The 27,096-nt window shown below is 45.8% G+C and overlaps 2 protein-coding genes across 6 annotated transcripts; both read right to left on the bottom strand.

Moving 5' to 3' along the window:
- Positions 1-208: 208 nt before the first annotated feature.
- Positions 209-3,142, bottom strand: Rpp21 (ribonuclease P/MRP subunit p21). Of its 2 annotated transcripts, XM_052744087.1 has the most exons (5): positions 2,175-3,142; positions 1,997-2,097; positions 1,845-1,927; positions 483-608; positions 209-337 (listed from the first exon to the last, which is right to left on the bottom strand). In XM_052744087.1, exons 1-5 carry the CDS (start codon positions 2,490-2,492, stop codon positions 231-233), a joined length of 735 nt encoding a protein of 244 aa, XP_052600047.1. In that variant the 5' UTR covers positions 2,493-3,142; the 3' UTR covers positions 209-230. The 2 variants fall into 2 exon arrangements, with proteins under 2 accessions (XP_052600047.1, XP_052600048.1); XM_052744088.1 differs by lacking the exon at positions 1,997-2,097 and having other exon boundaries at positions 483-604.
- A 112-nt stretch (positions 3,143-3,254) lies between these two features.
- Trim39 (tripartite motif containing 39) lies at positions 3,255-26,702 on the bottom strand. 4 transcript variants are annotated; one of them, XM_052744082.1, is made up of 8 exons: positions 17,022-17,124; positions 14,045-14,505; positions 12,238-12,333; positions 7,673-7,903; positions 6,305-6,327; positions 5,686-5,801; positions 4,601-5,164; positions 3,255-3,911 (listed from the first exon to the last, which is right to left on the bottom strand). In XM_052744082.1, exons 2-7 carry the CDS (start codon positions 14,495-14,497, stop codon positions 4,617-4,619), a joined length of 1,467 nt encoding a protein of 488 aa, XP_052600042.1. In that variant the 5' UTR covers positions 14,498-14,505; positions 17,022-17,124; the 3' UTR covers positions 3,255-3,911; positions 4,601-4,616. The 4 variants fall into 4 exon arrangements, with proteins under 4 accessions (XP_052600042.1, XP_052600041.1, XP_052600038.1 ...); XM_052744081.1 differs by lacking the exon at positions 17,022-17,124 and adding an exon at positions 17,568-26,702 and having other exon boundaries at positions 3,255-5,164; XM_052744078.1 differs by lacking the exon at positions 17,022-17,124 and adding an exon at positions 17,131-17,225 and having other exon boundaries at positions 3,255-5,164.
- Between the last annotated feature and the right edge of the window lie 394 nt (positions 26,703-27,096).

Here is a 27,096-nt window from a genome sequence, read left to right as displayed (position 1 = left end):
CACTGGAGTCTTAAGTCAAGGGCTGCTTAGTAGGACCTTGTGGTGTATGGAAACTGGGAATTCCCTGCATAGTAGAGTACAAAGATATAAGAAGAGGTTACTGTGACACCCCCCCCCCCCCCCCCCCCCCCCCCCCCCCCCCCCCCCCCGCCACACACACACACAGAGGAAAATGATATAACCAGCTGAAATGCCACAGAACACAAAGTCAAACAAAATTCAACTTTTATTTATCTGGAAAATGGAGTGAATTCATCACTGGTGTTTGAAGCCTGAGGCTGTGCATTCTCCTTAGGGAGGTGGGCTATGTTTGGCAGGGGCTCTGATGGTTTGAAATCTAGACAGTGGGGGAGAATCAGAGAAGAATTAGTTTCCTAAGACTGTGGCACCCCTTCCATTGATCAGGCTGACCTACCTTGCTTTTCAGCTCCTCCCCACTGAGCTTTCTCTTGGAGGCTCCCTCATCTTTCCCTACTGCTCACCTGCCTGATTTTCCAGTTGGGCTTCAGGCCGGTCACCCCAGAGCAGATGCTTGGGGTCATTGAGGAACCGCTGGCTGCGCTGGCATGTCAGGCAGGTCTGTACTGTCCAGCGCTGTCCCTTTCTGCCTGGGGTATAAGTGGGAAAAAGAAGAGAGTGCTTAGGCTTCTCACAAAAAAAGGTCTTGGCTTTTTTTGTTTGCAGTTTGCTTCCCGTCGTCTTCGGTAGGAATTCCATCTCATCTGCATTTAGAATGCAGATTTGGTATGTGTATGGAAGGCCCTGCACAAACATCAATTCCTTGGAACTCTAAGATGAAGTTCAAACTCTTTAACGAGGGCTAGCTTCCCTTTCCAGTCTCACATTTCTCTCCACCCTACCTACCTCGAATTACAGCCTCCTGAACATTATTTTCCTATAGCACAGATTCTCCCTTTAACATTATTTTTATTTATACTTATATTGTGTACATGTGTATGTGTTAGCATCACATGCATGAGTAAGCATATGTGTGTGAACAGGAGAGCACTCACGTGGGTGTAGGTGTGGTTAGAAACCTAGTTTGGGTGTCTTCCTTTACTACATTCCACCATATCATTGTGCGTCAGGGATCTAGATGTTTTCAGATAGACTGGCTGGGCAGAGAGGCTCCAGAATCTGTATGTCTTCACTGGCCTCCAAGGGTACTCTTACATGGGTGCTGGAGATCTGAAGTCAGGTCCTCATACTTGCCTATCAAGTACCTTACCCACCGAACCATCTCCCCAGCCCCTTGATAGCAAGTGTTCTTGTGTGGGAATCCTAATCAATGTCTAGCGTTTCTGTCTGACTCTGTTTATCACGACATACCTACTTCCCTGCCTCTGGTAGAAGTAACTCAGCACTCTACTCTCTTCCAATCAAAGCACTTAAAAATACTACTCCAGTAGCTGGGTGTGTTGTTTTACCTTGTAATCTTTAACACTAGGGATGCTGAGGCAGGGGATTTCAGGGAGTTGGAGGCCAATTTGCGCTACAGTTGACACTTGTGTCAAAAAAATCAAAACCAAAGAGAAAGAGAGGTTATGTGTTTTTGTTTGAGACAGGGTCTCACTATGCAGCCCTGGCTGGTCTGGATTATGTAGGTCAGGATGGCCTTGAACTCATGGAGATCACCTGCTTCTACCTTCCAAGTGCTGGGATTAAAGGCGTGAACCACCACGACTCACTCAGCCAGCAGTACTTAATGAATCTTATAAATTAAACTACAGAGTGTCATGTAGTTCAGGCTGGTTTGGGGGACAAATCAGCTGCAGAAAGCCTCCGCCTCGAGGAGGAAGGAGTTGCCCAGCCCACCCCGGTGCCCCTGAGGCAGCAGCACTCACGTCTCTGGCGCTGGATGCAGGTGAGGCCCGGGATGAGGAGAGAGGAGCAGCCACGACAGAGCGTCCTCTTCACCGAGGGGTCCCTGGGTGCGGAGGAGAGGCAGTCGGCACCCGCCCGCGCCCCGGGTTCCTCCCGCCAGCCCGTGCCTTACTGCCGCAGGACCAGCCGCTTCGCGATGGTCTTCTCCGTGTGGCAGTAAAACCTCGCCAGCGCCTGGTTCTCCGGGTTCTGCGAGAGGACGCAGTGTGCTGCCTGGGGACAGGGACGGCCACCCGGGTCATTCCGCGGCCGCAGCACCGGACTGCCACCCACCCGGACCGCTGTCTCACCTGGTATAGGAAGCTGAGTCTCTGGAAGGCCTCGCGGTCCTTCACCGGGCCCGCCATGAGTGCCTGCCCCTCTTCGCGGATGTCCCGCCCTAGACACGCGCAAAGCCTGTTGGGAACTGTAGTGTCGAGCCCGCGGCCCCAGACACCCTTGTCAGACACCGGGCAACCCCACTTGCCCTGTGGTTTGGTATTCCTCATATATTTACTAGGTAAGTAGGGCCCAGCGCGGCTAGTGGAGAAGGTAAAGGATCTTAAAACAGCATTTCCAGGACAGACATCTGTTCTCTTCATGTACGGAGAGAACTGTGCAGCAGACATCAGGCTAGATTTTCTCTACTTTCCTGAAGCCAAAGACAGATGGCTGGAACATCTACGGACTGATGTAACACAACAAAGCAGGCAATGTCTAGCTTCGCGTTATATTCCTGTTATCCCAGCACTCGGGAGATTGAGGTAGGAGTGCCATGAATTACATACAGGTTACAATGGTCCACATGGCTAGACCCTGACTCAAAATCAAAGAGTATCGGCGCCTGTGGGGCTGAAAGTGGGAAAGATCGTGTTATGAGGGAGGAAATAAGGAAACAGGACAAGACATCCCTCCCGAAAGAGCTCCTAGCTTCCTCCCACTTATTAACGAAGACACTTGCTTTTACAGTGCTGGCCACATGAACATTTCTTTCTATGGCACAGAAACCTGTCAATAGTATAGGCTGTCTCCCCTGATAACCATTAGTAACTATTCCCATTAAATGGCTAAAGCATCCAAAGTCAGAAGCAGAGGGATTCGAGCTCAATCCAGAGTTGAGGACATCAGTAAAAGTCAGGGGAGGCAGAGAACTCTTCCTGTGTCAGGGCTTCTGCCATGATGGGTGGAGTACCAGGCTTCCAGCTCAGAGTAAGGTGGTTAGCTGAAACTTACCCTGGATGGTGTTTTGTAAGGACCTTCAGGGTCGAATGAGAGGAGTGTGTTAAAATGTAGATTCCTAGGCCCACCCAAACCTCCATTAAGGACATATATTTTTCATACCCAGTGATTTTCACATAAGGCTACTGCCAAATTACCACACAACTCAGAGATCACATCAGTGGATCCTTTGTTCCATATTTTGATCAACCAAATTATCTTGCCACAAAGAACCACAGTCAAGGCACAAAGGTACGAGGAGAGTGGACAGCGTCCTGTTGAGGTGGTAGGAGGAACTGAAATGCCCTCAATGCAGCTTCTCGTCTTAGTCTTGTATGAAGATTACCCACGCAGCAGATAATCCAGGTTGTTTGGTTTGGCATGCATCACATTACCTTTTGTGACAACTTATGTACCCTATGGGTTGTTTATTTTGGCCTAACTTAAAGTGATTTACATTCTCTGAACCTTTAAGGGGGATGTCAAAGGGTGAAGGATGTTAATAGAAGCTAAGCTGTCTATCTGGCCCTTTGCTACACAAACCACCCTCTTCTACCCTGTTCTCATGGGGAGAGAAAGACTCTGTTACCTTTCTTCCTTTCTGGCTTGGACACCTGAGCCAGAGGACAAGGCAGACAACTTGGGAATAACTACTTTTAACATTCTTTAAGGCCAGGGCTTTGGACACACCATTATCTTTCCTCTACTATCCGACTCCTCTCCCAGTTCCCTTGGGAAGACAGTGGAAGGGCAGGTGTGTGTCTTGCAGGATCGTTTCCATCTTACCTCCGGAGGAGAGAAAGGTGAGCCTACTTCTTGGAGACGACCAACTGCAGGGAACGGGAACAACCATCTTTGAGACCTGGGTTCTCCTTTCTGCCCACTCGTTCCTTTTCCCCAAATTCCAACCTCTGGCTAATCCTATGGGTAATGGTAACATTACCCTAAAAAGAGAAAACCAAAGAAATCCCCCTCTTCTTCATTCATTTCTAGTAATGTTCCTTTAGCCTCTTCCCTGATCCTCCATCTAACTTTAATGTCCAATCTCTGCCCTCAAAAAAGCCTCTCAACTTCTAGACTCATGACAGCAACTGTCACTCATCTTTCCAACACAGAGGTATACAGATCCCTATGCGCTCCCACAAGGAACAAGGCTATTCTGAGTCATAGAAGCCTTTTAAAGGTTTCTATTTCCTGCATTTTAAGCAAGTTAAGACTCTTTTATATAGACTTTCTGTTTTTAGAAAAGCCCTTTTTTTCCCAGCCTGTCCTTGTGCGATAGGAAACCTGCTGGACACCAGAGATTACAATTCCCTGGGAGCCCGCTCTCCTACTACAGTAAGTAGGGACACTCATCTGTGCTCTGTCATACAGCCCAGTCCTATCTTTACTCCTTCACACAAACCATCCCAGAGACCAGGTGGTTTCTCAAGATGGCTCAGGACTGGAACCATGCAGACACCAAGACATTCCAGCAGGTCACAGTAAGGAAGGCCCATCACTCTTGACCCTGCCTCACCCCAATTCATCTCTTGTCACTCCCAATCTGTTGGGGGCCTGATGGTAAGTGGTGCAGCATTCTTCCGACCAGCCCGGATCCCTGGGTAGAAGAGGGGCCAAAGTTTTTCAGTAAAAGTATCGGTGAAGGTGTAGATATGTGAGCGGTCTGTGACGTTGTAAAAAGACAGTGTGCCAGCCTCGTAGTCTAGGAATATGCCCACCCGCTTAGGTTTCACCTTGATGTGCAAAGGGGTAAAAGGTGTGGTGGTGGCTGCATATTTGTCCCCGTTCCACAGCCGCACACGCCAGTAGCCAGTCTCAGGGAGTGGAGTCAGTTCGCCTTTTCTGCTCACAGAGTCCCGGCATACTCCCACTGCCCAGTGGGTCTTGTCGCCCACCTCCACCTCCCAGTAGTGTCGACCTGAGGTGAAGCCTTCAGTAGCCAAGACACAAGGGTAGAAAGTGAAACGCTGTGGTGTGTCAGGGAGGTCTCGGAGTCTTGTCTCCACAAACTTGACACTCTTCCGATCCTCTGACAGGACGAGGTTAGGATGAGCCGTCTCAGGGTCCAGAGTTACATCCGCTGGCGGGAGAAGCCAGAGTGGGGAGCTAGATGAGGATGGGAATGGCTAAACATCCCTGCCTCACTTTCCTAGCCTGCCTGTACAAAGCCTGGCCCCTGAAAGGTCCCCAGAACACTGTGGGTTGGTTAACTTCCTCAAATCATGCTTGCTTTCGCTGCACGGAAAAATGAAGGGCACTGTCTGCGGGAGGGCCAGAAAGAAGGTCCAGATCCAGTGAGCTGCAGGGAGTCCTGTCACAGTCCTGCTTTGTGACGCCTTTCCTACATGAACATTGATGATGTTCCCTTTCACTTTCCTGGCTAAGACGGTGTGAGTCAGGAATCCTTTAACATTTCTAGGTCCCTATTTACAGCAGATGACACCTAAGGCTTCTTCTCTGAACTCTATGATTTAAGGTGAGACTGAAAGCTGGTGACGGGGCAGTTAGGGTGGGCATGAGAAAAATGGAGCCCACTGGAAGGATCTTAACCTTCCACTCCTTTGCATGCCCTATGCCAGTTTCCTTTTGGGAACAACTCACCAATTAGCTGTTTAAGGATTTTCCTTAGGGCAAAGTACTGCCGGGGGAAATTGCTGAAGTTCTTTTCCAGCTCTATAGATACTGAAGTCACCTCCATGGTCTTCACCTTCTCACATCTAGGAGGGATGGGAGATAAAGAAAGCCAGAAGAGGGTCAGGGGGAGCTCCAGCCAACTGAATATGTGAGTGGTGTCATCTTTAGAGAAAAGTAGAACCAGACCTCTCCCACTCTCCTTCATCCTGGAAGACAGCTGCTTCCTTTCATAGAAGCTATGTGGTTCCCCTTGACAGGTCTGTATCTTGAGAATGAGCCTCAGGACTTCTTGGAATATTCTTACATTTCATGCAAATGGACAATCACCCCTCCACTACTGGATTCCTGTGCTCCCAACCCTTTTGCCCTCTTGTTTGGACACAGCTCTACCCACAGGCACAAGCAGAATCTGGCTCCCCATTATCACTGCTCTGACCAAACACGACCTGATATCACTCCTAATGGTTCATCCTTCTCAATATCTCACTCAGACACTGCAAGACTTTCCCTTTCTTACTTCTTCCAAGTCATTACTAAACTGTAGCCTCTAAGCCAAGACCTAACTCAGAGAGACAGAGTCACTTACTTTTCCAGGGTACTTTTCACATCCTAGAGGAAAAGAGAAAAGAAAGTAAGATTGGTCCTAGAATTCATGGGTCATGAAGGTTCTCCTACCTCCCCAAAGTTCTAGATCTTCAAGCTTGGCACCAGGCAAACTGAGGGTCCCAGTGCAAGGGACACACTTCAGGTGGACCTAAGTGCGTGTCTCTCATGGAATGCCCAATTTCAACTGTTGGTCATAACAAAGCTTGATAATATCATTTCCAAACGGATTCCTGTACATTTGTCTTTCTTCCTCAAAGACACTGGAGGCTCCCTGCAAGGCACAGAGGTTGTCTGCTCTTTTGTCCCCCAAATTCCAACCACACACCTCAGCATCACTGAGAATCAGTACAGACAATTCCAGACTGGTGGCACAGGATGCTTCACACCGTGGTTTGGATATCCCTGTCTAGCACTGGTTAATAAACACTAATTTATATCAACCCTGATTTGAGACTGGGATTCAGATGACACACACAACAAATCTCACCCTGCAGAATTTCAAGTTTAATGCAGTTAGCAGAGCACACACAAATGAAAGACAAAGGGGTAAATACCAAGCCACATAAAATGTACACGTAAGCGTGCAGTGGGACTGACGCAAAGGTCAGTCATCTTATCCGAGATAATGTGCTTCCTACAGCCTTGTCATCACCATGAGTCTGCCTCAGACAGACGGTATCCGACATGCTAGAGGTGGCAATGCACTCTTTACTACTTACACACACTGTGAGTATCCTTTAAATTATGCTTCATACCCCTGCTTTAGCGCTAGGTAAGTTAAGTTCTAGGACTGGAAAGTAAGGGTAACTGCATTTATAAGAATTTGAATTTATAGTTTATCACTAAGTAGAATGGACATCTGTCTTCTGAAAAAGGTTATCTTTTTGGGGGGTACAAATTACATACACTTAAAAATTTTCATCTCGTGTATGAGAGTCTTGCTTGCGTGTGTGTATGTGCACCATGTGCAAGCAGTGCCCATAGTGGCCAGAAGAGGGCGCTGGAACCCCTGGAGCTGCAGTCAGAGTGCTGTGAGCTGCCATGGGTGGGGGGGCGGAGAACTAAACCTGGGTCCTTCCAAAGGATGCAGTGCTCTTAACCACTGAGCCATCTCGCTAGCTCCAAGCATATCATTTCTGAAAAGACCTAAGGATATAAAAGTTTTTTAAAGGGGATGGTGGAAATCTGAGGTACCCCACTCTAGAAAAAGATTCTTTGCACACATCTGGAAGAAAAATCTGGGCTTAGGGAAGCAGAGTAAGAGAGGGTACACCTCCGACTGACAGGATGGTCTGCACAGAGCTAGACTGCATCTGACCCGAGGACCCACACAGGGGCAAAGCCGAACCTTGAGCATCTCGAAGCCCGACTGTAAGCACTTGCCCTCCACCTCAGCAGCTAAGTGGGCCAGGTCCCGGCGCTTGTCCCCAAGGTGAGCAGCATTTTCTCGAAGTCTCTGTAGAATGTCCTGCTCCTCTTCTTCCAGTCGTGAAAGGAGCGTCTGCTGTTCTTCATCCAGTCGCCTGTGGAGTTCTTCAAACTCCTTTAAGATCTGCTGCCTGCGGCTCTCCACTAGTCTCTGAGAACAAGGGAGGACGCTGTCAGGACCAGGAGGTATGAGGGAGTTTCTCTCAGACCCGGTCACTGGGGAGATGTTAGTGGCATTCTTGCTTCTCTTCCTGTACGGCATACTGTCACCTGCACATCCCCAACAGATGACTTGCTAGTGCAAATCAGTGGAATACTTAACTTTTTAAACCTAAATTAACCTTTTATATTTTAATAAAATACATTCAAGATTCAGGGACTCAATGATGTGATGATATCCACTGTTAAAGTGCAAATACTAGAAAGCCAAAGATTTCCATCATTAATAACTGTGACATATTAACTTGATAAAAACCAGAGAACAAATAAGAAACTATCAGAATCAGTAAGTCTAATGAGTTGGTACAAAGTCTATACTTAGACTTCAGGGCTGAACTTGTTTTGGTTGCTGTTTCTGTTTGTTTTTTTCCAAACAGGGTCTTGTAACATAGCACAAGCTGGCCTTGAACTTGGGATCCTCCTGCCTCAGTTTCCAGAGGTATGTGCCAGCATGCCCCCTCTGAACATGTTAAACAGTTTAAGTCATTTCTGACGGGATTGAGAATTCCTGGAAAGAATTCTGCAAAGGCTAACTGATTAGAACAGCAGTGATATGGAGAGAGGTTGGACTGTTGCAGGCTATCTTTAGCCATCTAAACCTCCGTGCTGGACCTAACACTCTGTGATTAGCAGATAAAACATGTATTAATATAATAAATCCCCAGTTTTCACTAACCAAAAGACTAAGTGTCATCAGACAGTATCTGAGGCCTATAGCTGAGATCACTCTACCTTGCTGTAACTACCTATTCAATGTTCTACCAATGTACTTGCAAAGTGCCTCACTTTATGGCTTTCTTCATTCTGTTCTATAAAAACTTCATGAAACTGTTTCTAAGTTGAAACATGGAATTTGGGGTAACCTAAATCTGTGTTTCAAGGCCATAGTCTCTCATATTTGGCTCCAGAATAAATTCTTATCTCCTTTGAGGGAGGTGACAGTTGGTTTTTGTGTTGGTAGAGAATAAGTATTTCCCATCCCAGGATCATGTTCCAGATATTTTTTAGTAAATTTGTTGCTTAAAATTTGAAAGATGCTCTTGATAGCAGCACATACTTTTACTGCTAACAAACATCCTTGAAGTTTGAGAGTACAGGACTCAAACAGCAGTCATACCACTTTCTGAGGGTTATCAGCACATCCTCCCTCTATGCCTTCCTGTAAGTGACCTTCTCAGGGAAGGAGTCTCACGTCCTTGTGACTGACAGGGAGGCATCAACTCAAAAGAGAAATAGAGATGGGACTCTGAAAGAAGTGGACAGGGACAGAGAGTCAGGCTCAGGCTAAAGAATGGTTGGGATATCAATATGAGCCTGTGGGCCTCATTAGGACGGCAGTCCCGTTCTGAAGCTACTCTGGGCAGACAACAGACTAGCTTTCATTACGGGCCATGTGTTGCTGTCTCAGGTGGGCAATGGGACAGGACGCCTTCTCACCTTTGTCCTGGATATAGACTCTCAATGTGTGTGGTGTTAGAAGCAGATGTGCTGAATTATACTCATGAGGACTATCTTTTGGGAGCCAGAGAGATGACTCAGTGGTTAAGAATGCTTGCTTCTCTTCCAGAGGACCTGAGCTTGGTTCCCAGCACTCATATTGGGTAGCTCAAAACTACCTATAACTCTAGTTTCAGGGGATCTGATTTGTCCTCTTCTGGTCTCCGAGAGGATGTGTACACAGGTGTTTGTGCACACATATATACATATACACAAAAATAAATCTTAAAAAAAGAATACTATATTTTGGTTTTCTTAGACTTTTACCATGTCACCAAGCTGCTTGAGGTGTTTGACTCACATCTACTTCAGAATGAACCTGTATTTATTTCATTTAATAATATCACATACAGGTGCAAGCATATATTCTAGCTGGAAGTGGTGTGCATGCCTTTAATCTCAGTACTCAGGAGTCAGAGGCAGACAGAGCTCTATGAGTTCAAGGCCAGCCTGGTCTACATAGAGTTCTAGGCCAGCCCGAATTACATAGTGAAATTCTATCACAAGACAAAAACAAAAACAAAACAAACAAACAAAAAAACCAACAAAAAAAAATCACTCTATGATGTTACTAGATATGACAGTCTCTTTAAAATTACGTAAGTAGGTTATGGTATCTGAACTTTTTCTTTAAAAGTTTTGATTTCAGCAGAGCTAATTATAAACTCCATCCCTACTCAGGAGATATAATCTTACTACATAGCCCAGGCTGGCCTGTGCTGGCTCTGAACTTGTGATGTGAACTTGTAATATTACTGCTCCAGCCTCCTCTGAGATTCTAGGTGTGCACCACCACCACGCCCAGGTGATAAACTTGCATTTTTTTTGCCTGCTGTGTTGGTAAACGGATACCACACCCTCAGTTCTTACATACTTTTTAAATTTTTAATTTAATTCTTTTAACAGGGTCTTACTGCAGTCTTGGCTGTCCTCACTTGCAATCCTCCTGTCCCAGTCTTCTGAGTATTGGGATTATATGCATGTGTTGCTTCTATAAACTGTTTTTACCACACAGCCATCTCTCGTCTCCCTACAACTGTTTTAAAGGGGTTACTGAGTCCAGTTCTGGAGGCTGAGGTGAGAGGGAAGAAAGGGAGAAAGGGTAGAGAGGACAAACCCAAACGATCATAAAGGAGTGTTTTGAATTGTAGTTTTTGTTGTTTTTTCAAGACAGGGTTTCTCTGTGTAGACCCAGCTGTCCTGGAACTCACTCTTTGGACCAGGCTAGACTCAAATTCACAGCGATCCACCTGCCTCCACCTCTGGAGGGTGGAGGGGAGGGCGGCTCTGGGATTAAAGGCGTGTGCCACCACTGCCCAGCAGTTTTAAACACCACTAACTGGAAAATTTATAATTAAAGACAACTATATTATGCTTTGGCTCAAATACTATCATGGTTTAAAGGAGAAATACCCTCCATAGGTTCATGTATTTGAACACTCTGTGTCCAGATGGTAGCCCTTGGGATCTTTGCGAAGGTTATGGAAATTTTTGGAGGTGGAGCTTTGCTGGAGGAAGTATGTCACTGGGGACAGGCTTTGAGAGTTGACAGCTTTACTCTACTTCCTGTGTATGGTTGGAAAATCTGACTTGCCAGCTTCCTGTTCCTGCTGCTATACACTGCCTTCCCTGCCATTATAGACTTTTTCCCTCTGGAACTGCAAGCTAACATAAAACTTTTCATCCTTAAGTTACTTTTGGTCAAGGTATTTTACCAAGAACTCCATAGGTAAAGGCTGAGGAAGGGAAAGGAATTCTGGGAATGAATCAACATTACCTTAGATAACTTAATTGTAAGGATGTAGTTCTAAGCCAAATGTTATGGTGCATGCCTTTATTCCTAGAACCTGGGAGGCAGAGGCAGGTGGACCTTGGTGAGTTTGAAGCCAACTTGGTCTACATAGTGAGTTCCAGGCCAGCCAAGGCTACATACAGTGAGACTCTCACAAACAAACTGTGGTTCTGTGGGGCTGCAGAGTTAAAGAGCATTGGCTGTTTGTTCTTCCAGAGGACCTGAGTTCAATTCCCAGCACCCACGGCACTTGCAACCATTGGTAACTCCAGTTCTGGGGGATCCGATGCCCTCTTCTGGCCTCCTTGGGCACCAGGCAGGCACATGGTACCCAAGCATACACATAGGCAAAACACCCATACACATAAAATAAAAAATAATTAAAAACTAATAAGGAAACAAAAGGTCACTGAACAGTCCTGGGACTCTTGCTCAGCTCCTCCCTCTCTCCCCTGTGACCTCTCCAAATTCTCTTTCCTCCAACCCCTCTAAGAAGCTCCCATCCCTGCATTCTTAGGAGATCCTCTTTCCTTGCTTGGGGGTGGGAGGAGGAGAACACTAGGCGAGAACTCCTGGGACTTGGCAGAGGTAAGATGTTTAGTCTGTTTACATAAGAAGTATTTATTATTGTATGTATAATGTGTGTATACACACAAGAGTATGTGAACACATGGGCCACAGTGTGGAAGTCAGATGTCAACTCTGTGGATTCACTTATCTTTCTACCTTCATGTGGGCTTCGAGTCCTGATGCTTGCACAGCCATTTCACCAGCCCCTTCATTTCTTATGTCCTTCTTCTCAGTATTTAACTTACGATAAGTAATTTAAGTATAGTGTTTAATGCTAAACCTAATGAAACATCATTTTGAGAGAATAGCAGTTTTCCAATTAACTGGTAGATCACATAAAGTGTTGTTGATTCGCTCATAGACAAATACCCAGCCAAGCTGTGAAGGCAACAGATTGCCTGCTCTACCTTGAGCTCTCCTGGCTTCTTTTCTTCAGAGGCTTTGCAGCAGGTGATCTCCTGCAGCTTCTGCTCCAGGGGGTCCAGGCACTTCTGCAGTTTTTCCTGAGGGTTGGAAGAAAGTAGGAGAGGAGATATCTAGAGTTAGTTGATATATCATTACTCAAGAGTTTAACCCATTTATTATTTCTCTTGTTGTTGTCAAAGATTGTTTTAAGTCATGGTAATATGTATGTGTCTGTCTGAGTGTATGTGCAAATGCGTATGACAGTGCCCATGGACGCCAGCAGAGGGCATCAGATCCCCTGGAACTGAAGTTATAGGTAGTGGTGAACAGCCATCTAGGAACCAAATTCAGGTGATCTGCCAAACTGGTAGACATGCTCTTAACTGCTAAGTCATTTCTACAGCCCCGATTATTCTTCCTTTGAAGTACTTAGATCAAACCCAGGGCCTCAAGCATGCTAGGCAAATGTTCTACCACTAAGGCCCATTTTTTACCCCTAAATCATGTAATTTCTAGCCTCTCATCACTTCTTGGTCTAACTCCCTTCCTTGCCTAGAACTGGACCTTTTACAGATCCCCTTTTCCCTGCCATTGGTTTGTCCCCAACATGTTTGTGGCACACATGACTTTCCTGAATCTAGTAGTCTAGCTGTTATCAATAGTTTCCTTTACCACTCTATTTTCTTTTCTTTTTTTTTTTTTTATTTTTTGAGACAGGGTTTCTCTGTGTAACAGTCCTAGCTGTCCTGGAACTCACTCTGTAGACCAGGCTGGCCTTGAACTCACAGAGATCCGCTGCCTCTGCCTCCCAAGTGCTGGGATTAAAGGCGTGCTCCACCACCCAGCACCACTCTATTTTCTTATGGACAACTGCCTATCACATTCAAAATTATCTGTTTTGTTTTGTTTTTGGTTTGTTCTGGTGGTGCTGAGAATCCATGCAGGGTGTACACTAGGAACAGTCTCTTATCAGGTTACACCCTCCTTTAGCCAGAAGCTTCCTTTTATACCTCAATATCCTTCATTTATTGTCGTTGTTTCATGGTAAGGTCTCCAGCAGCCTGGCCTGGCTTCAAACATGTGGTCCTGAATGGCCCTCAACCCCATCCTCCTGCCTCCACCTTGAGTGTTGGGATTACAGTGTGTGTCACGACGCCTGTCTTGATGTCCTTTTTACCTCTGCTTCCATCCAGGTCTAACCAACTTATAAACAAAATAAAACTTGACTGTAAATTACCTCAAATATTTTTCAAAATTTTGTTAATTAAGCAGAATGAATGAAAATTCTAGACAGTATCATTTTTTATTCTTATTACTAGCAATTTAAATGTTAAATGTCATGCTACCCATTATAAGAAGACACAAACTGGTTCAGCTTAGTTTGCTGGAGATCAGTCTAAAGTGATGTTAGCTATTTCCAACAAATGAGAAAACAAACAAAACAAAACAAAAAACCAAAACATCCGGAGTAAACAGGCATAAACAAAGAAATCAAAATATTTTTCAGTTCTTCCAAACTATTTTTCAGATCCTTATGTGGTTTCACTCATTTATTTAAAATCTGATATATTCCAAAACTATACATACCAATACTCTGAAGACTCAATTGTATTGCAATAAGTCACAGAAATTTTTGGGTACTACTCACTATTCTTGTGAAGGACAACCGACCTGATGTACTAAATACCCATGTATATACTTCTGAGGGGAATATAGAGGAACAGAGAGCCTTGCCTAGGGAGCTGAAACCCCTCTACCCAGACAGTATGTGTTCTTCTTCTCCACACTGGCATGTGTCTGGTTGCCCACCTTGTATTCCTGGGTAGCATCATCTAGTGGCACTACGGTATGGGCCCGGTGGGTATGGGAAATTGCACATATCAAACAGACAGCCTCCTGGTCTTCATAGCAGAAGAGGCTGAGGGCCTCATGGTGCTGGGAGCAGAGGCTCTCATCCCTGATCTTCCGCTTGACTGTCTGGAGCTGCTTGGCGATTTCCACCATACTGCCTAGTTGTCGGTTCGGCCGGAGACTTCGGTACCGCGATGTCTTCCGACAGACAGGGCAGGGGAAGTCCCGCTCCAGGTCCTCCCACCAGCGGGTAATGCACGCCTTGCAGAAGTTGTGCCCACATTCAATGATAACTGGCTCCTTCAGATACTCCAGGCACACAGAGCAACTCGCCTCCACCTGCAGGTTCTCCAGAGCAGCAGCCGTGGAGGCTGCAGAGCCTCCAGCCTCCAGCAGACTCGTCTCTGCCATTATTTAACCTGGAGATAGGGAGAGCGGAAAGGAAAACATTAGTGGAGGATTACTTTTTTATTTTTGCACTCCTATCCTGACATTAGCTCCCATTAAGCTATAACTCTAGATTTAGCCCCATCTTGGTATTTCCCATCTCTTCCAGTGGATTCACCTGTTGCTCGATTTACAGCCTCTTCACTTCTAGCCAATACATTTTTCCGACTCAGCAAACAAAGGCGATCCCTGGTGCCTCTTTCGCCTTTGTTTCTCATTACAAACAGAAGCTTCCTTTAACTCTAATTTGACGTATTTTTCTAACAGATGAAAAGGACCCTGGTGTGGTGGCTCAAACCCAGAACCCAGCATTTCTGAGGTCAAGGCAGGGCATCATCATCAGCTGGAGGCCAACCTGGACTATATAGTGAGTTCCAGGAGGAACTCATTATTACTATTATTTTTTTTTTTTCCCGTTTTTCGAGACAGGGTTTCTCTGTGTAGCTTTGCACCTTTCCTGGGACTCGCTTGGTAGCCCAGGCTGGCCTCGAACTCACAGAGATCCACCTGGCTCTGCCTCCTGAGTGCTGGGATTAAAGGCGTGCGCCACCACCGCCCGGCCACTATTATTTTTTAAAAAGAACTTTATATATAAGCACTGCATCTACATAAAAAACGACTTATAACACATAGAAGTTTTGGTGTTATTATTATTAGGGCTTAACCTTGATTGTCTGCTACTCCTCTTTTTAAAAGGGTAACACATTGAGTGAATTATACCACAGCAACAAACTCTTTCCAGGGAATGTGAAATCATTCTTCCTTTCCCTGGACTAGCCGAAAGGAAGACAGCTCTCTTCTAGATGTTTCTCTCACGCATCTCATTTCTATTTGTGTGATGTTGGAATGGCTGCAACGCAGCAAACACATTTTCACTCTAAGAGACTACTGTTGAGCAGAGGGCAATAACTCTTTGAAGACAGCTGGCAAGTCCACTCTAAACATTCAGCGGTGAATTTAGTCTTTCAAGTCGCTGCTGATAACTAATTCCTCAGATATTCAGGGCACTAACTAGGAATTAAAAGGAAATTTGCCAGGTATGGTGGCACATGCGTATAATCCCAGTACCAGGGAGGTGAGGGCAAGAGCCAGCCTCAGTTATGCAGCAAGCTTGAGGCCAACCTGGATTAAATATGACCACCTTGTCTCAATGAACAAATAAGTAAATGGAAAGAGGCAAGCAATCAAAGCTCTTTAGATACAGCCTCAGGCTTGCAAATACACCAGAGAGATACAGAACACAAGGCTGGTCCCCACTTCATCCTTAAATAGTCAATACATAAGTCAACTTCTCTGGTCCCATAACCCCACTTCCGTTTTGCCCCAGAAAGGGACCAGAACAAAGGACGGAAATCTGGTAGGCCTAAACACTGACAGAAAAGTGGTCATGTAATGAATCGGAGTGGCAATGGTTATTACTGTATACTGGTGGTACAAATGGAAAAGTTTTAAGTAGGAGTGGCTAACTTATCTCCTGAAAAGGGAGAGAAGAAATTCAGATCCAGGCGAGTTCAGTTGGATGATTTCTTCTCTACTCATTAGAATCCAATTTGGAATAGTGACTCTGCCCCCCTCCCCAATCTTACAGACATTAGATAGCATCCTCATCTAAATGAATTGAATTATATGCACATTTAAGAGGCCAGGATGTATCTAAGTGGCAAGAACGAGAAACGGAGCCGGGCGGTGGTGGCGCACGCCTTTAATCCCAGCACTCGGGAGGCAGAGGCATGTGGATCTTTGTGAGTTCAAGGCCAGCCTGGTCTACAGAGTGAGATCCAGGAAAGGCGCAAAGCTACAGAGAAACCCTGTCTCGAAAAACAAAACACAAAACAAAACAAAAAAACAAAAAGAGAAATGGGCTCAGGGTTAGTGAAGAATGGAGAGGATTTGGAGCTGCTGCTGATGGAGAGGGCAGCCAGAGTGTGGCCTTGTGCTCCTCTGGCTTGGTCCTTCCTCTCTCTGCATTACTCTGTTCTCGGTAGAAGTACTAACTTCAGAGGCGTCCTGGTTTTGTCTTCTACCACGGTTGGGTACCACCTTGAGCAACCTCTCTTGAGCACTGGCCACAACTCTGTCCCACCCTGTCTCCATCTTCCCCTGCCATATCCGGAGCATGAGGACCAGAGTGAGGGGGGCACACGTCGTGGTTGGCAGGGAGCAAGGGATGCGTGTCTAAGTGAGGGAGAAGCGTGACGTGAAGGTGGGATGCCCGCTGCCAGGTCGCAGTCCAGACTTGCGGTGACTGCGTCAGTTTCACCCGGGGAGACCAGAGGCAGCGGGACAGGGGAACGGCGGGGTAGCCAAGCAACGCCGGACGCGCTGACGTCGCCGGGGCGGCAAACGTCCTCCGGGCCCGAGGCGGGCGGAGGCAGCTGTGGTTACGCGCCGGGCAGCTGACGCGCTCGCCGGGCGTAAGGCCGTGGCGTGAGCAGCCGGCGGGCAGGGGCGGGCTCTAGACCCCGCGCGGCGGCGGCGCAGCACCTACCTTCCCGGCTCCGGGTCCCGGAGTGCCGGGCGCGGAGCCGCCGGAGCACTGCCTCCCTCCTTCCTCCTCCCCTTCACCCCCGCCCCGCGGCGCGACACACAATACTCGCCGGAAGCGGAAGCCGCGCCGCGGCTCGTGGGAAGACAGCCGCGCGGCGCCCGGCCGCGGCGCCCGGGCCTAGCCGGGCCTGCCGCAGGTGGCGGCCGAGGGCCGCAGGTGAGGGCCGGCAACCGGCGAGCGGCGACCCGCCGCGTCAGGTGGCTGAGGTGCTGGCGCGCAGGTGACGGGAATAGTCCTCCGGAGACGGAGGGCCGCGCATGCGCCTGGCGGGATGCCGAAGCCCATGGCCGGCGGCGCGTCTCGGCGGGCAAAGCCGTGCTGTCACCTGGCCGGCGGGGGCTCAGGCTGCTCCCCGGTGGGGCTGGCAGCTGCAGAGGCCTGGGCGACTCCGGGTTATAGGCTTTGGGCCTCACTTTCCCGGCCTCTGGGTCAGTTTGGGGGATAGGGTGGCTGTTGAAGGCGGCGGCGGCGGATTACGTGGCTGACCTGAGAGGCTCTGCTGGCACGTCACTTCCGACGGGCTGAGGTTTAGCATTTTAATAGTGAAGGAGTAGGTAAGTTATCTTGGCTGCAGATTGAGGTGCGCCTCATTTCTGTCCTCTGGTTGGCTAACGTTCACGGAGTGCTTTCCCCGGCTGGAGCGGGCGTGTTGAGGTACGCCTCATTTCTGTCCTCTGGTTGGCTAACGTTCACGAAGTGCTTTCCCTGGCTGGGGAACTGGGCTGGTCCAGTGCTTTGCTGCTCACGCATCTGTCCTTAGATCCTTGGATGCGGGGCGGACCAAATCCAGTGTTCAGTAAACACTGGCTGAAGAACCACAGTTTCTTGCTCTGTGAGGTCTTTGGCTTGCGTTTCACCGGGAGAGCAGATAGAGCTTGTGGATGGATTCCGGGCTTGCACTGTAGCCTCCCAGTGTTTGGGAGCATCACAAATCTGTGATGATGAAGATTTTGTGGAAGGGAGTGGATTGGCGGGGAGGGAAAGTCTGATGGTACAGATGTACTCAGGAGGAGGTAGTACTAGGATGCATATGTGCACCACCAGTAGCATAGGAAGCTTGTCCCTCTGTTGTGAGATAGGCCTTTTCTGGGGAATAAACACATGCCTGCTCACCTCAGACAGGGCATCTACAGAGAACGAAGTATGGGTATCACTGAAGTCTCATTTGGTGAAGCATGAGTTTTGCTGCAGTTATTTAGAGGAATATGGGTGAGGGGTTACTTAAAGGAGCAGAAATGACTCAAGGAGGCAGTATTACCAGAATCCACCCCAGCATGGGTGACAGCTCACAAAGCTAGAAACCTGGAGTACACTCCACAGCTCAAAAGGTTGGAGGGTGTTCTTTCCTGGTGGCTCAGTTGGTCTGAGCATCTTCCAGGATGTTCAGCCTGGCCTTATTTCTTCTAGGCATTATCTGCTTCTGCTGGACTTTCTGAGAGTGGCCATCAACAGTCTCTACTCTTTAATATACTCTTGGGGAAGGGGTTTGGGAAATCTAGTCAGTTTCAGGGACTCCTGAAGCTATTTTGAGTTGTTTGCTTTGTGTCTTACGGTGCTTCCCTGTAATACTTCATTTCTCTTTCTGATATCCTGTTGTTTTACCTCTCCATAATCATCCTGTCTTAAGCCGTTTCCCTTGATGATGCAAGGTTTTAATTCAGAGAAATTGCTATGTAACACCCTCCCTACTTCATGCAACAACTGGCATGAATCATATTCGAGTGGATTTTAATGTGTGCCCTCCTTTTAGAGGAAGTGGTTCCTGTACATTTTGAGATTGTTCGCAAACACCATGAAGGTTTGTTTGTTTGGTTTTGTTTTTCTAACGATTGCATTTTGTGTAGTCCAGGCTAGACTTGAGCTCACCACGTAGCTGAGGATTGCTTTAAACTCGATCCTCCTGCTTCACTCCAGAGTGCTAGAATCACAGGTATTGGCTACCCCAGCTAACATGCATGTTTAACCCTCATACTTAAAGAGTCTACAGTTATTTTAATGTCAGAAAACACGCAGTATCTAAGGTTAAAGATTTGGGACCACAAATGGCAAATACAACAAATTGCTTCAAAAAATTGTCTTTTCTGTTTTTTTGCTTTACTCCCCTTTTATGGTAGCCAATTTCAAGAGTAAATTTGATAATTATTAGTTTTCCTCCACTTCATTGCTGTCATATTTGGCCATTAGGGATTATAAGCTACAGCAGTTGTTAATAGTTCACAAACATCTCATTTCTAACATAAGCTAGTTTGAAAGCCATTAACTAGTCTCCTGCCATTGTCCCTTAATCATGTCCCAGTGTAGCCTTTCCCACTGTGGTACCCTTTCTGCTCTGAGGACTCGCCCCCTCCCCCTTTAGTCTTGTGTCTTGAGAATTTTCTCTGGTCCCTGCCCTGTCCCTATCTTTCTTTTGAGTGCCCTTTGAGGTGTGTGGAGAAAAAGGCAAACAGGTTTGAGTTACCACGGTGTCTGTCTCCCAGAAGTTCTGTACTTACTGTAGCAGTTCATTAGTAAATGTTAACGGGTACTGCCAACCCACTCATGTGGTGCCCCATTTTCTGTTGTCTTGGGTCCCTCCATGAGTTGATGAGTTGAGGCTCATATCTGGTCCCAGGAGCTCTTTTTCTATTCTGGGAAGCTGGGTGGTGGGGATTTTAGTCTACTTGGGTAGCTTTCTGAGAGGTTAAAAAGTTAGGATTTTTCAGTTACTTGGTTTTTCTTGTCATCAGGATAGCCAGTGTTTTTATTTTTCAAGCTCTCTGTATTGCCAGGGAAACCTTAAAATAAAAACCAAAACCACAGTATGTCATGCTCTATAGAGTTGTCATGTTTTTCAGTGAAGGGCTTCGTTCCTTAGAAATGTTTTTTCCCTGCGTTTGAATGTTTGTCTTTACATCTGAAACTTGCTGGCAGGGTGGAGACCTTTAAGGACTGCCAACCTTGACTGATTCAGGTGGTTTTATATGTATATGTCCTCAGATTTCTCTCTCATGAATTGGACATTGCTTTTCTTTCAAGATTTCCGGCATGCTTTGTGCCTTTTAAAATTGTTCTTCTTGGTCTTTGACTAGACAAGCCTTTACTTCTGAGCTAGTTCCATGGTGGAATTTGAACTAGATATCTTTCAAATAAAGGGGTTTTTGATGTGGTTTTTCAGTTTTTCCTAAACCTTGGGTAGCGGTATGCCTAATTGTATATAAACCATTATAATCACTCCCTCATATTTAATTTTGCTTTCAAGCCCCCAAATAGGTGACCAGGTCACATTTCCATGCTTGTCTCTTTCCCAACCATAGCAGTTTCTCATGGTTTGGTTTCTAATTGCTGAGAGGTTGTGAAGTTTAGTCTCTGGTAGCCCTGAAATGGTATATAACATTTGGGGTACAAGCTCTTACTTTGATTTCAGTATTTGGTAGGATGGAGTAACACTCTGTTTCAGCTCTTCTGGAGAGAAGAGGCAAAGCAACGTGAGATCTGTGATAGGAGTCAGTGAAGTGGCTGGGGGGAAAGTAGAGACGGGATGTATTTGGTTAGTGTCAAAACAGACGTCAGGCCCCAGTTCTCAGAACTGGTCCCCGACATTCCTTCCCCACTAGTTAAATAAGGGCCAGTGTCTGTGGTCCTTTAGACAACACGCGTTAATTCATCCTTGACAACTTGCTCCGTTTTGGTCAAGGAAGTACTTCGTGGTGTGGGCATTTTCTTGGGAGCTGCCCTGTCCTGTTTACCGATAGCTTGCTCCTCCTATCCTAATTGACTACCCTGCTGTCAGGTTTTCCAGCTCTTCATCCATATGAAAGAAATATATCTAATGTAAAAAACGTGACCATGTAAATTGCTGCTTAGCAGCCTTTGTGACTATTTTATCTAAACATGTCCAAATACAGGCTCTCTCATCATTGATGTTAAAGAGCTGCCACTTGTTGCCCTGGTGATGGCCAATGGTATGTTGCATTAACTTCTTTTGAATTCAGGTGCAGCTTGAGATTTTTGTCATTATACTTGATTGTTGATCTCACTGGACCTCCGTGTGTGAGTACCAGGAAGGCGTGCGAGCTGTTAAAAGAACACAGGCCTCTCCCCAGATCCAGTCTCAAGTGTTAGGCACTTGAATTCCAGAATGCCTGTTGAACAGTCTGTAGAGGAGACACACCAGGGCCTGAGAATCCTGTTCTAGTCCTTGTTATTACAGGAATTATTAGGAGACCAGCAACATCTACACCAGCCTTGTCACAAACCTGGGATTTCTCACTTGTCAGATGACTTTCAGCAGGTTGTAGTGACAGCCCGGTGATAGCTGTGCACAGAAAAGCTGGGGCTCCTGCTCTTTGTGCCTTCTAGATGTGGCACTGGAACGAGGCAGTCTGCTCTGTGTGTGGGCTCTGATCCCACTGCTTACACCAGAGCACAGGGCTCGGTCCTTGTTCTGTCCATCTTCTGTAGCCGTCACTCCTTTAGTGCCCTCATCGCTTCTCAGGTCTAAATATTTTTCATATTGTCCCACCCAGATCATTTCTCAGCTCAGACATTTTCCTTAAATGTTCCACTGCCAACTTCCCACCTTACTGAAATATTAGTGGGCATTTCAACTCAGCATTTCCTACACTGTCTGCCACATCCCTCCTCACATGTCGTCGTCGTGTGTGTCCCCTCACCCCCCAGACAGGGTTTCTCTGTGTAGCTTTGCGCCTTTCCTGGAACTCACGCTGTAGCCCAGGCTGGCCTTGAACTCACAGAGATCTGCCTGCCTCTGCCTCCCAGTGCTGGGATTAAAGGCGTGCGCCACCACACCTGTCTTTCTCCTCACATATGTCATTGGCAGTCTTCCTTTCTTTTCTGGTGGCATCTGCGTTGCTTTCTTTTTTTTTTTAATATTTATTTATTTATTTATTTTATGCTGAATGCTGTTTATTGAAGGAGGGAAGAGGTCTTAAATACAGGCTTACAGCACAATGGGAGAACCCTGGAGGGTAGAAGTTCGCTACAGATGTTTTACAATCTTGCATCTAAGCTGTTAATACCCATTATGCAGGATACACAGACAAGGAACTTCCCTTAAGCATTCAGGAGCATTGTTTTCTTGGTACAGCCTGCCTCTCTGTATAATTCCTTTCTCATGCCCTGATATAGTGCATTAGGAAGAGCTCTAGGTCTTAATCTACAGACCAGATCCATAGTCCTCTTACTTCCTGCATCCCCACTGTTCATGCTGGGAGGAGAGACTTGACATTTCCAACCTAGTGAAGTTCCTGCAGTGTCTGAGTTCTCTTCTTAGGACAGAACCAGAACAATTCTTTAAAAAGTAAAGTTCTATGTTGTTTTGCTTAAAACTGCCTCACTCGAAGTAAGAATTCTTCTGGTAACTTCCAGTCTAGACCTGGCCATCCTCTTCCCTCAATAACTGTCCTCACCTCCTAGATGAAGTGATCTTGAATTACACTGCTTATCATCTACTTCTTCCTGTTAGAGCATTTGCTTCACAGGTTGAACATTTTGTTGCTAAAATTTCTAATCACCTGATCTTTTAGTGAGTTGTAATTTCTTTTGGTAGAAGTTCCTGCTTTGATGTTGATAGCTGCTGACCAAGGTGGTGGCTGCTTATAGTTGGGGTAGCTGTGGTCTTTGATTGAGACTGGATGTCATTTTGTAGCTCAGGCTAGCCTCAAGCTTAGGATTCTTCTCTTAGATTTCCCAAGAGCTGGGGTTATACTACTATGACAAGCAAGTTGATAAAAAGGAAACAAGACAGAATGATCAACTAAGTCTTAATTTCACAAAAGATTTCTCCTTAGCAAAGCCAGGCATGGGGTGTACATAATTACAACAATCAAGATGCTGATGCAGGAGGATTGCTGTGAAGCCAGCAAGGCTCTGTCTTTAAAAAAAATTTTCCTTCCTTTTCATGGCAGATAATGGTGTTTAGTGGCTTTTTACCCACAGTAAAACAATTTTCAGAATTGTAATTAGTTCTCTGAATCCTGCTGCTGCTTTATCAGCTGGTATATTTACTATCTAAATACTTGGTTCACATTGAACAATGTCTACAGCAGTGGTTCTCAACCTGTGAGGCTCAACCTGTGGGTTGCATATCAGATATCCTGCATATTAGATATTTACATTATGATTCATAACAGTAGCAAAATTACAGTTATAAAGTAGCAACAAAAATAATTGTATGGTTGGGGTCACCACAACACGAGGAACTTAAGGGTTGCAGCATTAGGAAGGTTGAGAACCACTGGTCTGCAGCATGTTCCAAGATTTCATTTTAAGAAACTCATACTTTATGACAGGGTCTGACTATCTAGATCCAGGTTGTCCTCAAACTTGGGGTCTTCCCATCTGTCTCTCGAGTGCTGGGCACACAGGTGTGCACCACCTCACTGGCCAAGAAACCACTTTCCCCAATCACTGATAGGAAGAAACTCATTTGTTATATTCTGTCATGTGTTTTCAGCAATTCAGTCACCTCTTCCCGCTGGGCCTCTGCTGATACTCCCATATCTGGAGCTGCTTCCTCCACTGAATTTTTGATCCTCTAGTGCAGTGGTTCCTAGCCTTCCTAATGCTTTAATACAGTTCCTGTATTAAAGGACCCTTTAATAAAGTGTTGTAGTGACACTCCCAACCATAAAATTATTTTTGTTGTTACTTCATTAACTGTAATTTTGCTACTGTTATGGATCATAATGTATTATCTGATATGCAACCCCTGTAAAAGAGTTGTTTACAGGATCCATGGGTTGACAATCACTTCTTTAGAGTCATCTCGGAGAGCTAGAACCAGCTTCTACACTGTAGCCACCTTCCATGAATCACAAATATTCTTCGTGACATCTAGAGTGGTGACCCCTTTGCAGGAAGTTTTAATTTACCTGGGTACCTCAGAGGAGTCACTCACTGTGGCAGCTGTGTCTGTATGAAATGCATTTCTTCAGTAGTTAAGATTGGAAAGGCAAGCTGATCCCTCAAGGCTACTGGGTGGATGTTGAGTTAGCAGGAAGCAGCCATCTAGTTGTATGTCTCTGAGTGCTCTTGAATGGTAAGTGTAACACGAATCTTAAAAGGTCGTATTAATAAAAAACTGGGGGCCAGCTATTGGGGTGAATTCTGAAAGGTCAGAGAAGCAGAACAAGCCACAGCCAACCTCACCTTGACAACTTCTCAGCCGATCCTGTTTTCTCAAACTGGAAGCCTCCCAAGTCTTCATCCGAATGGATCTCATCTGAACTACTGCTAAAAGCCTAAAAGCTTAAAAAGCTAAAAGCCTCAAATTCCTCGTCCTCATGCCTTATGTACCTTTCTGCTTCCTGCTATCACTTCCTGGGATTAAAGGTGTGTGTCTTTCCCAAGCAAGACATGAGATCTCAAGTGCTGGGATTAAAGGTATGTGCCACCATGCCTGGCTCTGTTCTCCAGTGTGGCCTTGAACTCACAGAGATCTGGATGGATTTCTGCCTCTGGAATGTTAGGATTAAAGGCGTGTGCTACCACTGCCTAACCTCTAATTAATATAGTGGCTGTTCTGTTCTCTGACCCCCAGATCAATTTATTGGGGTGCACAATATATTAACCACATATTGAACATATTGAAACTAATATTTTAAATGGAATATTTTTGGAGTAGTAGGTCTCAACAATGGGCTTAAAATACTCAGAAACCATGTTTTAAACAGATGTGCTGTCATACACGTTTCTCCATGTAGAGAGCTTTAATGTAACTTTTAATGGCGCTAAGATTTGAACAACCGTTTTCAGTTTGCAGTAACTAACTGTATTAGTCTCTTAACAGAATTAACTTGTCTTTTGAAGCTTTGAGGTGAGGCATTAGCTTTTCTCTACCCGTGAAAGTGGAATCTGGAGTCTTCTACTATATGCCTATTTTGTCTACTTTGAAAAATCTGTTGCTCAGCACAGCCATCTTCATTCTTTATCTTAGATCTTCTGGGGGAGAGCCTGCTGTTTCTACATGAGCTTGGAGACAGTTTCTGCCTTTAAGCCTTGGGAACCAATCTTTGCTATCTTCAAACATCTCTCAGAATTGTGGTTAGGGTCTTGTTCTGCATTAGGCTTTTTAATCTCCTACCCCAACCATACAACTTTTCCACATCAGCAAGAAGGTCATTTCATTTTCTTACCATTCATGTGTACAATGAAGTAGCCATTTTTCATTCTTCAGGAACTTTCCTTCATGTTCACAACTGGGCTAACTAGAGAGGCCTAGTAGTTTAGTTTGCCTGTCCCAGCTTTCAACATTTCTTTCTCATATAGCTTCTTCAAGTAGCTTATGGTTTAAAATGAGAGCTAGGACAATTCCTTTCACTTAAGCACTTAGAGACCATAGTAGGGTTGGTTGGTAATTTTAGTATTATGTCTCTGGGAATAGGAAAAGCCCAAGGAAAGTGCGATGGGGAATGGCCAGTCAGTGGAGCATCAGGAGACGTATTGAATGAGTGTGCTGTCTTATATGGGCACAGTTTGTGGTAACTAATGCAAATTTGGTATTAACAGCAAAGATCACAGATTACAGGTTGTCATGATTTATGTAATAATAAAATCCAAAGTTTTATTTGTTTTGTTTTTGTTTTTTCAAGACAGGGTTTCTCTATGTAACAGTCTTGGCTGTCCTGGAACTCACTCTGTAGACCAGGCTGGCCTCAAACTCACAGAGATCTGCCTGCCTATGCCTCCCAAGTGCTAGGATTAAAGGCATGTGCCACTACGCTCAGCAATAAAATGCCACAATCACCAGAATGTGACACAGAAATTGAAGTGAGCATGTGCTATTGGAAAAGTGGCTTTAATTGGCTTGCTTAATGCAGGAGTTGTAAAAACAAAAACAGTATCTGTGGCATGCAATAGAGTGAAAGCTCAACAGTGTGAGAGATGACTGTGTTGTTCAGTGATTGGTAGTGCACTACACCACCCTCTGTAGTAGCTTTCACCGCGGTGCCTCAGAGCAAGTGTTGTGCTGTGGCAGCTGCAGCACAAGGACCTCACACTGAGCTCATGGCCCCGGGCTGTTAACAGGTGCTTGGCTGTTAACAGGTGCTCGGACTTCCTTATCTCTATTACCCCAGCCTTCCTGCACCCTGCAGCAACGTAAGTACACGGTTTAGAAGGTTGTTAATAGTCGTATTTCCCAACCAAGGAATAATCTAAGTTAGGCTCTGTTTAATAAATTCTTGATGGGGCTGGAGAGATGGCTCAGAGGTTAAGAGTACTGACTACTCATCCAGAGGTCATGAGTTCAATTCCCAGCACCCACATGGTGGCTCACAACCATCTGTAATGAGATCTGTTACCCTCTTCTGTATACATAATAAATAAATAATTCTTTAAAAAAATAAAAATAAATTCTTGAGTCTGCACATGAGTCATTGTTATGATTGCTTGGGCTAAGGGGCAGGGAGAGGAGTAGCTGAGTAGACAGAAGAATGGCAACAGGAACTCATGTCAGATGATGAGCAGCTGTCAGATCCTTGCTAACTCTGGAATCCAGTTCCTTCATAAGGACTGTTATGAACTGTTGAAAGAAGAGTTCACTGGAAAGTTCTGGGAGGAAGCTAAGAAAGTGAGCCTACATGAAAGTTTGTGCCTGGAGACTGCAGGGCTTCCCCAGGCCTTGTGAGGCAATGCCTGACCAAACTCCTGATGCTGTCAAGAAAAAGGGACATCTGGGAGGAATGAGATAAGAGGAACATAGGAATAAGAAACACATAAGTTAGTTGGGTGATGGTGGCATACTCCTTTAATCCCAGCACGGGGAGGCAGAGCCAGGTGGATCTCTGTGAGTTCAAGGCCAGCCTGGTCTACAGAACGAGATCTAGGACAGGCACCAAAACTACACGGACAAACACTGTTTCGGAAAAACAAAACCAAAAAAAAAAAAAAAAAAGATGGGGGCTGAAGGTTGAAATCAGGCCTGATGCTAGGCTGTGTTGTCACATGTAGTCTTCACTGTGTATAGTCCTAACACGTAGGATAAGGCCCAGGGTCATAGCTGGGTTCCTGTGAT

The sequence above is a fragment of the Peromyscus californicus genome, unplaced genomic scaffold (assembly GCF_007827085.1).
Source record: "Peromyscus californicus insignis strain IS unplaced genomic scaffold, ASM782708v3 Scaffold_19__1_contigs__length_69161282, whole genome shotgun sequence".
In the NCBI taxonomy this organism is placed as follows: Eukaryota; Metazoa; Chordata; class Mammalia; order Rodentia; family Cricetidae; genus Peromyscus; species Peromyscus californicus.
The sequence above is the reverse complement of the archived record's forward strand: the minus strand, read 5'-3'. Positions and strand labels throughout refer to the sequence as shown.

Bases quoted from the DNA above. Each gene is read 5' to 3' on its own strand.
- Rpp21 (XM_052744087.1), bottom strand. From the start codon at position 2,492: ATGTCTGCTGCACAGTTCTCTCCGTACATGAAGAGAACAGATGTCTGT. The intron at 1,928-1,996 runs GTAAGGCACGGG...CTCCGCACCCAG, and splicing joins AAGCGGCTGGTCCTGCGGCA to GGACCCCTCGGTGAAGAGGA. The intron at 338-482 runs GTGAGCAGTAGG...CCCACTGTCTAG, and splicing joins CCAACTGGAAAATCAGGCAG to ATTTCAAACCATCAGAGCCC.
- Trim39 (XM_052744081.1), bottom strand. From the start codon at position 14,497: ATGGCAGAGACGAGTCTGCTGGAGGCTGGAGGCTCTGCAGCCTCCACG. The intron at 7,904-12,237 runs GTAGAGCAGGCA...CCTTGTTCTCAG, and splicing joins AGAAGCCAGGAGAGCTCAAG to AGACTAGTGGAGAGCCGCAG. The intron at 5,802-6,304 runs GTAAGTGACTCT...CATCCCTCCTAG, and splicing joins GTGAAAAGTACCCTGGAAAA to ATGTGAGAAGGTGAAGACCA.